Source organism: Lupinus angustifolius, chromosome LG14 (assembly GCF_001865875.1).
Source record: "Lupinus angustifolius cultivar Tanjil chromosome LG14, LupAngTanjil_v1.0, whole genome shotgun sequence".
In the NCBI taxonomy this organism is placed as follows: Eukaryota; Viridiplantae; Streptophyta; class Magnoliopsida; order Fabales; family Fabaceae; genus Lupinus; species Lupinus angustifolius.
The window spans coordinates 8,029,502-8,040,985 of record NC_032022.1 but is presented as its reverse complement, the minus strand read 5'-3'; the positions used below and the strand labels follow the sequence as shown (position 1 = coordinate 8,040,985).

Below are 11,484 nucleotides of genomic sequence, written 5' to 3'. Positions count from 1 at the left end.
TATAATTTAATACACATTCTCAGAAAATAAGAATAATACTTATTTTTTCTCCACTGAACATCATTTTTATTCTTATTATCCCACAACCTATCATGCAATTTCTCTTTCCTCCTTTTTCCTTTTATGATCCACATTGTCTGATAAGAATAACCACAAGAATATTCTTATTGAATGAGTAGTCTTAATAAATAAGAATCTCACAGCATGGGAATAATGTTCTTAGTTCAAGTAGAATGCTCTAAGAATGAGCCACTGCTCTAGAGTCATGAATTAAACTGACACATCCAAAGACGCATATAATGAAATGAAACTTTGGATGAGTTGCCATTGTTTGCACACTAGTCAAAATAAAATCTAAACATTAGCTGGAAATCGAATGCTCTCTCACTGATTATTAAGCATGCTCTCTTGTCTCCTATATACTTTCACCATTCTCTCCAAAATGCAATAAAATTTTATCATTGGCCTATCCTAGAAAGATTAAAACAACATCAAAGCCTTATTTTACCAAATGGGATTGGCCCTAATAAACTGAAAATCATGCCACCAAAATTTTAGAAGTAAATCATTCATGCAGGAATGATAGGTTGATTTATCCAAAGCATTTGCTTTAACATATAACGAAAAAATTAAACTCATTTTGAGTTCATGTTAGCACATTGTAATAGGTTAATCTTCCCAACCACACAACCCTCAAATTTTATAAATCCAGCCACTTACTTGGGCCTCAAGTCTAACAACACAAATTATATGCTTCAGCATACACTAATATGAAGAATCCGGAGGAACTATCTCAAATGAACTCCATAAGCAAGACAGAACTTGAGAGTTCAAGACACAGCAGATAATCGAAAAATATCTGAAGCCAGGAATTTGGCTTGGGAAACCCTTTTGTGTAGGGTTTTGATAAAAGCAACATACCTATCATCATGTTTCTTTTCTTCGGAGTTTCTTTTAGAACCACAATAGGATGCAAATTTGTAACTTCATTGACCAACGGTACCGCGAAGGTGCAACCTCTTCCTCTCGAATTCAAGCTACAAAGATGGTATATGAAAAGTTAACAACAAACCAAGTCGAACCGGCTGATATAATGTTTTGGCAAGAGAAAAGGTTTTATTTTGAAAAGACTATTAAGCTAAAATATCGACTGTAAAAGAAAGGATGTAGAGTTTCACTTAAACTGTCTTAAGAAATCATCTACATTGATCTGAACTGCTAGAGTCCCCCAAATTATTGGGTCTTTTTTATTATAAAATTAAAAGGGGAAAACTACTAGGTTTGTTCTCCAAGTTATTTCCTGTTTTCAATTTGGTTCAGGTAACTTTTTTGTTACGCTTGAACCTACCTCAACTCAGTCAAAATTCATAATTTGTCATTCAGTTCAAAATAAAAGGAACCAATTTTCTCTATTATTTTTATGAAACTACCATTAAAAATCAGTTTGAAGCTGCAAAACTAACATAAGAACTTATAGAACCAACTTGTAAACAAAAAATAACTTAAGGAGGAACCTAGTAATTTTGCCTAAAAAGAAGGCATGGAAGTTCGAACCTATGACCTGCAAACTGTCCAAATCCCCCATCATCACTAGCCCAAATTAATTGGTCAAATATTACAGAAAAGAACTTCAGTTTAGAAAAAACAAATGCAACCAACATAGAAGGAAAACATAGTTTTCATGCTTGAATTTTCATTTTGCTTCTACTCGATGTTTTTGTTTTGTTGTGATAATGCATCATAAGGTCCCGAGGAGGAGCAACCCTAGTGGACACATGTACACAGTTATACAATCTATATGAAATTTGTTACCAACAAGCAGTGATTTAAATTGCGCACTATATCACCGATGCGGCCGCAACCACATCCAACCACATCAGGCCGGATCAAATTCAAAAATATTTTTTTAATCACAAAATAATCCACAACGCAACGACTGCCATCTGCATTGTAATGGTCGTAATGACCACAATTTAATGGTCGTAATGACAACAACGCAACCGCAGCAGCAAACATTGCCAACAAGGTATTAGCCTAGTGGTATAAGGCCCATTGGATCCCCAAATAAGTCAAAAGGCTAAGAGATCTATTCCTGGGAGTGACATTTGTTGGGAGGGACAGTCACACACCTCAAAAAGAATTAGTTCCTTACCCGATAGGAAAAGAGATACCCTTGATTATACCAAAAAAATATGAAATTTGTTATATAATTAATACAAAAATTTCTATGCAATGTTACTCCAATAGTATATTAAACACTAAAAGAAGAGCACAAAAGAAAGGTATTTCTAACATCATACCATTTTCTTCACCCGGTCATTTGCAGCAGGAGTACCTCCAATAACGGACTCAGAGTTATATGGACTACCAACACGCACCTCATTCATCACAACTATGACAGTCTTGTCCCAGCGGACTGGAAGCCTGGTTATATGATAATGCCATCAATCAAAGGGAAAAGTAACAACATTCTGAGTAAATATAATAACATTAGTACTAGTTCATCAATCATGTCTTTACAGAAAAATATACAAGATACATAACTGAAGAGCCAAGGTGAGAGGCACTAGGAGATATAAAATGTTAAATTTACAAAATCCTAAGGTAGTGTTTCGTGTGTAAACAGGACAGACAGGGATGGAATGGAACACAATATGCATGTCTTATGTACTTCATTTGATAATAGAAAGTTGAACAATATCGACTTGTACTTTAATAATGACAGTAGTTAAAAAATAAATAAAATCTGGAAGTAATAACATATTAAAATCTGGAAAAGCACAAAACAATGTACAAGGCTCCCACCTAGCGGGGCACTAGGGTATGAGGAGAGTAGATGTACACAATCATACCCTCGTAAGGAAAAGACTGTTTCCAGAATTTGAATATATGACCTCCAAGTCACAAGGCAAATGCTTAGGCTCATCCTCATTACAATCAATAAGCATCAAAAAGTGAAAGCAGAGAGACGAAAAGAAAAATGTGAAGGGAGACCAGGGGAGAGAGAGAAAGAGTGCAGAACCTATAAGGGTTTTGGTGTTATAGACAAAGACACGCGAGGACATTTTTGTCACTAAAGAATACATAATAGGATGGTTCTATTCCTATTGGCTCCACGCTTCTTGGTGGAACCAAAATGTTTCATTCTTTTGGCAAAGTGTGCTGTTATGGTTACATAAAAAATGCACCAAACATAGAGAGAACCCATATGTCCAGTTCTTTCCCACTCTTACTATTTTACTTCGTGCAAATCTTTCTTTTTCTAACTCATCCGTTCAATAGAGTATCTGATAGAACAGGGAATGCAACAGTATTTTATATATGTATATTATGATATTGTGAGCTTAAGAGCTCTACAAGAGAATGTAAGCAAAACAGAAAAAAACAGTATTCCAGAGTCTAAGACTCCTCTAGAGAATAACCTTCCTCTCTAGCCTTACCACCTATTGCCTTCTTCCCGAATGCCCTCTCCCCTCCTACCAGACTTTCCTATAATTCTGGAAATATTGCCACCTCATCCACTTGTAACTAACTTTCCTTTCCTCTCTCTGCTTGGCCCACTTTCTTTCTTCTGGTGTACACTTGCCACACTATGGGCCTTGTTTGCTCATTATTAGTAATGGGCTCATTAGTCATAGGTGTTCTATCACTGCCCCCTCCTGCGATAACAGCCTTGTCCTCAAGGCGTAGAGAAGGAAATTGACTTTTGAGTACTTCCTCATCTTCCCATGTGGTCTCCTCTGTCATTCTATTTTTCCACTTAATCAGCCATTGCCTCTCCTCTTGTCCTTGATTCAGAACTCTTCGTGAAGCCAGCACTGTGTCAGGTTCATCAATAGCTTCAGAATCAATTTCTAAGTCAGCCGGCAACACTGCTTCCACCGTATAATCCCCTACTGCCTTTTTAAGCTGTGAAATGTGAAAAACGGGGTGCACCCTGGCTGTCGGGGGTAATTTTACCTTGTATGACACCGCCCCGACTCGTGCTAGTATCGGGAATGGCCCGTAGTACCGTGGAGCTAACTTCTAGTTTATCCTTCGAACCACCGTTTGCTGTCTATGAGGCCACAGCTTGATAAATACCCATTCTCCGACTTCAAACTCCAAAAATCTGCATTTCTTGTCCGCATATTTTTTCATTTGTTGTTGAGCTCGCACTAGATGATACTCCAGTTGTCTTAAGGCTTCATCTCTATCCACCAGATTTGCTGCCACCGTTTCTACTCTCGTTTCTCCTTGAGTAAAGTGCACCAACGGAGGTGGGGTTCTCCCATAAACCACTTCGAAAGGAGTTTTTCTCGTTGATCCGTGATATGTCGTGTTATACCATAACTTAGCCCAAGGCACCCAGTACGACCACGTCTTATTCCGAAACAACACCGTAAATACGCCTCTAAACATCGATTGATCACTTCGGTTTGACCATCCGTCTCCGGATGATAAGCGGAGCTCATCTTCAGCGTTGTCCCCTGCAAACGGAACAATTCTGTCCAGAATAAACTCATAAACAAAGGGTCCATATCACTTACTATTGATTGTGGAATTCCGTGAAGTCTGACCACCTCCATAGCAAATACTTCCGCTACCTTACTAGCTGTATATGGGTGCTTAAGTGGTAGAAAATGGCTATATTAGGACAGTTTGTCTACTACGACAAAAATGGCCTCAAACCCCTTTGATTTCGGCAGTCCGGTGATGAAATCCAGAGAGATGTCTTCCCAAATTCGATCTGGAATTGGTAACGGCTGAAGTAGCCCTGCTGGAGACGTCGCGGCGTATTTTTGACGTTGGCAAACGTCACATTTTTTAACAAAATCGTGCACCATTTTCTTCATTCCAACCCAGTATAAATTTTCAGCAATGCGTTTATAAGTCCACAAAAAACCTGAATGTCCTCCCACCAGAGAAGAGTGGAATTCTGCCAACAGTGTAGGAATAAGGGTAGATGTTACTGCCAATACCAATCTCCCCTGGTACATTAATACTCCATGCTGTAAGGTGAAACCGGTTCTTGAAGTCGCATCTCTTTGCAAGTCCTCCACAATCTGTTTCAAGAACGGATCTTTGCCCATTTCAAATTGTAGGTGTTTGTCATCCACCCAAATCGGAAAAGAAGTGATCTCCCTTAATTCTCCTTACTCAAACATTCTGGACAATGAATCTGCAGCTTTATTTTCAAGACCGAGTTTATAGATTACCTCAAAGTGGTACCCCAACAACTTCGCTATCCAATTTTGTTGATCAGCCGTGGTTATTCTTTGTTGGAGAAGATGTCCCAAACTTTTTTGGTCAGAATACACCTTAAAACTCTGCCCTAGAAGGTAGGGCCTCCAATGTTGCACCGCCAAGACAAGAGCCATCAATTCTTTCTCGTATGCCAACTTGCACAAATTGTTTGGAGATAGAGCCTTGCTGAAATATGCAATTGGCTGCCGATTCTGCATTAATACCGCCCCTATGCCCTTCCCGGACGCATCACATTCAATCTCAAATGGTTGGGTGAAGTTCGGCATCACCAACACAGGGGCCCGAGTCATCACCCCCTTCAATTCTTCAAAAGCTGTCAAAGCTGCCGGGTTCCACTGAAACCCCTCTTTCTTGGTTAACTCTGTTAGAGGCTTGGCGATTTTGCCATACCCCGCAATGAACTTCCGATAATAACCCGTCAATCCCAAGAAGCCCCTTACTCCCTTCACATTGTGCGGTATTGGCCATTCCACCACACTCTTAATCTTTTCGAGATCCACTGCCACTCCTTGTTTGGAGATTAAATGGCCAAGATATTCCACCTGTCGGCTTCCAAACACACTTCTTTTGATTAGCCACAAATTGTTGGTCCTGCAAGATTTCCAAGACTGCAGTCAAATGTACCAAATGTTCCTTCCATCCTCTGCTGTACACCAAGAAGTCATAAAAAAAAAACGAGAACGAACTTCCTTAGATGAGGCTTGAACACCTGGTTCATAGTCGATTGAAACGTTGTTGGAGCATTGGTCAAGCCGAACGGCATAACCAAGTATTCATAGTGACCCTCATGCGTTCGAAAAGCTATCTTACGCACATCTTCTTCCTTCATACGTATTTGATGATAACCCGACTTCAAATCTAGTTTAGAGAAATAAGTCGCTCCATGAAGTTCATCCAATAATTCCTCCACTACCAGAATTGGATATTTATCCGGGATAGTAACTTTATTTAGCTGTCTATAGTCCACACACATCCTCCATGAATGATCCTTCTTCCTTACCAATATGACCGGACTAAAGTAAACACTCGAGCTATGTCGTATGATCCCCTGTTGTAGCATTTCCCACACCTGTTTTTCGATTTCCTCTTTGTGATGATACGGATACCTGTAAGGTCTCACCGTAACTGGTCCTGCCTCCTTTTGGAGCTCAATGGAGTGAACAACGCCCCTAGATGGTGGTAGCCCCTGAGATTGCCTGAACACTGTCGAATACTCTGCCAAAACTTGCTCAATTTCCTTCTGTTTCTCTGCTGGCAGCCCTGATTTTTCCCGTGGTGCACAAGTCTCCCCCTTTTCTTGCATCAAGCTTTGTAGTGACGCTACATTTTTCTCCCGATGCTTGGCATGTTCGTGCCTCTGCCCCTGTAACACAACCTTTTCTTCCTTCCAACAAAAGCTAATTGTCATTTCTACCCAATCAAATGTGACTTTCTCGAACCTCTACAACCACGCTACTCCCAAAATCATATCTAAGTTTCCCAATTCCAGCACATAGGATTCTACTGACGTCTGAAAAGTTCCCAACTGGATGCTCACCTTCTTGCATTTACCCCCCGTGGCCACCTTATGCCCATCTCCCAGTCGTACTCCCATAGGTTTCCCTTGTTCCACCGCTAATTCCAATGTTGTGACCACTTGAGGAGATATGAAATTGTGGCTAGCACCGCTATCAATTAACACTAGAATTGATACTCCATTAATTTTTCCTTCCACCCGAAGTGTAGCCGGAGGAACCCCACCTCGTCGTTTTGTCTCCATCACACCAAAAACCCCCATAGACCCGCAGTCGAGACTGGATTCTGCTTCTTCATCTCCTTCTCTAACTTCAATGGCGACAATTTCACCGGCGTCATCCACCGTCTCATCATCTCCCAATACAACTAATCGCAATTGCTTTTCTGCACATTGATGAAGGGGTGGTATTTTTCTCCACACCCGAAGCACAAGCCTTGAGCCTTTCGATTCATCAATTCGGCATAAGGGAGGTGTTTGGTAACCCGGTTACGGTCGTTGGAGAATGGTTTTCTCCCTTCGTTATTGTTGTTGGGACGATTCCCTTGTTGAAGATGGTTACGGGTTTCATTGTGGAAAGTGGGAGAACCCCTGAATTGATTTCCCTTCATGGGCCCAGGTCCAAAACTACTTCTTCTTGGGTTGGAGGTTTGACTCGCTCCGGTTCCTACCTTATCCTCATAACCCGAGTTCCAGCTGTTATTTCCTTTCCATCCTCGTATTCCTCCTGTCCCATTGCTACGGAATAAGGGTGCTCCACCCAGCTCCGCTTCTACGTCTCAGGCAACCCACATCGCCTGAAGACGATTCACCGGATTGAATGTTCGAACTCTCAGGCGAAATTCTGGACGAAGAACACCGAGGAAATAGCCCAGATATTATTCCTCCGGTAGCCTGCCTACTTGGGACGAAATAAACTCAAACTCCGACACATATTCCTCCACGCTTCCTGTTTGGTTGAGATCTTTGAGTTCTTAGAACGGATTATCGCATCGACGACCGCCGTAATGATCAACCAAAGCTATCTTCATCCGTGCCCAGGTAAGATCATTTTCAGTAGCTCGTAAGAGATTAAACCAGTGGATGGTAGCCCCTTCCATGCTCAACTTGGCCAGCCTCACTTTAACCTCTTTCGGTGTCCCTTGGACCTCAAAGTAGGTTTCCGCTCTAGTGATCCATCCTACTGGATCCTCACCATCAAAGGGTGGCAGCTCAACCCTTTTAACAGCCATCTGATACTCCGTTACTGATTCCTCCCGATGGACCGTGTTGGGGCTCTCCTCTGGTTGAGTCCGAAATCTCACAAATTCTTCGATGATGGATTGACGGAATTCCGCCAAGGATTGTCTCACAGAAATCTCCATTGTTGCCATTCTCTCCTCCAACGTAGTCATTCTATCCGTCATCTTTGGTGGCATGGACAACTATACCCGTACTTAGCTCCGATTTCGTATCCGGCGGGTTGGACCAATGATAGAACAGGGAATGCAACAGTATTTTATATATGTATATTATGATATTGTGAGCTTAAGAGCTCTATAAGAGAATGTAAGCAAAACAGAAAAAAACAGTATTCCAGAGTCTAAGACTCCTCTAAAGAATAACCTTCCTCTCTAGCCTTACCACCTATTGCCTTCTTCCCGAATGCCCTCTCCCCTCCTACCAGACTTTCCAATAATTCCGGAAATATTGCCACCTCATCCCCTTGTAACTAACTTTCCTTTCCTCTCTCTCCTTGGCCCACTTTCTTTCTTCTGGTGTACACTTGCCACACTATGGGCCTTGTTTGCTCATTATTAGTAATAGGCTCATTAGTCATAGGTGTTCTATCAGTATCATTCCATCATGATAAACCTGTTTCAAATTCCAAAGCTCCATCATGATAAACCTTTTTGAAATTCCAGAGCTCCATCGAAGGTTAAAATCCTTTATTTGGACAGTAGTGCTTCATAAATTAATATGATGACATGTTGTGGTTTCATAGACTACATAAGGCTATTTTCCCTCATGTGTAGTCTGTGATGCTAGTTCAGAATCAGCTCCTCGATTTTTTTTACATTGTCCTGTAGGCTATATTTATTTCATAAAGGAAAATTTTACTTCGCATTTTTCAAGAGTGCTAGGCATGACATAAGTCCTTGGACCAGTTTTTGCTGATTAACTTCGTTCGTTTTGGTTCAAGTAACGTAGCCAATTTTTTGTGCTATTTGCAATTTATGCTACAATTTGCTGCATATGGTTATACCTAATTCATACATAACATACTTCTTTGGATTGGCCTCTAGGATTTCCACAATATCACTAAGGCGCAAAAGGTGTGCCTAACGCAAATGTCCTAAACCAAAAGACATGTCCAAGGCACTAAAAGCATGTGTTAGGCACTGACCTCTTCTATCACCTCGCCTCAGCACCTTATGAACACGATTTTCTGCCATTCACTATACCGAAAAACTATACACAACTTCCAACCTCTTTTTTAAAGTAACATAAATCAGTGTTGTTGAACTGCAGCCATGGTGGAAGGCGGCAGCGTTCTCTGTCCAAACACCATTTGCTTTTTCGAAAATTCCTTTAAACAACCATGTCCACCATTTGTTGCTTGAGAGTCGCCATGGCTTTGGTGGTGCCATGGTGGAAAAGGTGATCGTGGCGGTTTTATGGGCTTTTTGCAGATTTACTCTTGGGATCAGGTTTTACAAACTTAACTTTGGTTACCCAAATATGGGAACCCTAAAACCTGTGCTTCATTCTCTATCTCTCTCATTTGCGACTCTGCTAGCTCTGTTTCAGAAACTGGGAGAATCAAACCTCTCTCGTGTTTGCTTCCCTCTCTTATATCTGCCTTTGTTCATTCGTCTCGCAAGGCTCTCGTTTGTTCATCTGCATCTTCATATGTTGGAAGGGTGAAAGATGTTGGTTGGAATTTTATCGTCCAGTAAAAGAGGGTGACACCAACAATAATAAAGAGTCGCTCAGTGCACGAAACTCCAATGTCCATACACGAGGAAATCAATTGATTAAAGCATCATTTGATGGGGAAGATGGACAATGTTAAAACATGTATTGAGTATCCAAAGGAAGTCTGAGAAGAGCTTTGGGCGATTGGAAAAGAAAAACGGATAAAGAAATTGAAGCATATTGAAGTGTTGCGATATGGTCTTAATATGTTGAGTGATAGTGATGAAGAACGTGCACTTTATGAAGGGTTTGAAGAAGTATCAGAATCACATACAACAAGTAGTGCAGTTGGGAGGAAGAAGGGCCCTAATGATCTCTTCTTTGAAAGCCATAGAGTGCAAGCAGGAGAGAGAAGTTGAGACGCAAATGTCAAGGAGACACTAGACGAACAAGTTATGCAAAGGGTTAATCCCAAGTTCTGTGATTGTCATACCCCCATGGGCAGTCATCGACAATAGCAATCAAGCCTTAACCTCACTAGGTGTGGTCGGCTACATGGATCAAGCGACGCCATAATACTATATTATATTAATGTCCATAGACAAAACATTGATTTGTAAATCTTTCCTAATTGTTTCACTTATGATTTTTCTGGGTCTCCCTCTTCCTCTAAGAATTGGACTAACCTCTATTTGATCTACTCCCCTTACTATGGTTTTTCCCAAACCACCTAATGTGAAATTCTACCATCTTAATAGGAATTACTCCAACTTTCTCCCAATGCATTCATTTTTAATCCCATCTTGTCTAGCATGTCCACTTATCTAAACGCAACATTTTCATCTCTGCTACATGGAGTTTATTGTCTTCTTGACATTTTACCGCCTAACATTCAGTCTCATAACATTGCAAGTCTTTACAATCATGCAGTAAAAGCCCCCTTAAGCTTGAGTGGTACCTTTTTATCACATAACACCTGAAACACTCCGCTATTTAATCAAACCCCCTTGAGTCAATATGGTTTACGTCTCCCTCAACTTTACCATCGTCTTGAATGATTGACATAAATTATGTTTCACATCCAGACATGAATGTTGCCTCTAAAAAGTCTCATAAAATTAGAAAAACTAAGAACAACTATAATGGTCTTTCCTTCCATGTACATTCATCCACCTCAACATTCTCATACCCACTACACTTGTTTTTGGCTATTGCGAAATTAAACATTCTTTCAATTTACCCAAGAGTAATTTAAATCCCAATTACATTTTAATATGGTTCCAAGATACCTAAATCATACAGGTTTGAGGTATTGTGCAATCTGAAATTTATTTTGATTTAAGAACGACTTAAAAATCGACCACAAAATGCAGGAAGCTAGATGGTTAATATTCCTGTATATAGGTACATTCCAAGTACCCATAACATTGTTTTTTCAAGTTTACACTTTGAAACAGTGAAGGATATAACATACAATCATTAGACGTCGAGGTAAGAATATGATGCAATTGCAAGAACATACTTCAACCACATTATGAAAATTATATGCCATGTGCATATAATGATTGCATTTAACATTACAGTTTAAAGTTTTAAACAATAGAATTACTAGAAAACAAAAGTATCTCAATTTCATCAGACACTAAACATGAATATGCAATATGTACCTTTAACAACATGTAGATATAATAATTTCGGTTTAACATTACATTTTTAAATTTAAGGAACAGAAAGAACAAAAACTTCTAAAAAGCAAAGGTATCTCAGTTTTTATCTACATTCTGAAATCCAACACCAAGCATATGTTGCAAGATAGAGCACACCCC

General features: G+C 40.1%; 1 protein-coding gene and 1 long non-coding RNA gene across 2 annotated transcripts in view; one reads left to right on the top strand and one right to left on the bottom strand.

Annotated features, from left to right (window-relative positions):
* LOC109327155 (protein LSM12 homolog) overlaps positions 619 to 11,484 on the bottom strand; it is a 13,066-nt gene continuing 2,200 nt past the window's right edge. Inside the window, exons 3-4 of the mRNA XM_019560215.1 lie at positions 2,301 to 2,424; positions 619 to 1,037 (exon numbers count right to left, since the gene is read on the bottom strand). Coding sequence (XP_019415760.1) covers positions 987 to 1,037; positions 2,301 to 2,424 — 175 coding nt within the window. The 3' untranslated portion in view covers positions 619 to 986. The remainder of the gene's footprint in view (positions 1,038 to 2,300; positions 2,425 to 11,484) is intronic.
* The window catches only part of LOC109327156, an 11,377-nt gene continuing 10,148 nt past the window's right edge, over positions 10,256 to 11,484 (top strand). The window contains exon 1 of the long non-coding RNA XR_002105323.1: positions 10,256 to 10,570. This is a non-coding gene — a long non-coding RNA (uncharacterized LOC109327156). The remainder of the gene's footprint in view (positions 10,571 to 11,484) is intronic.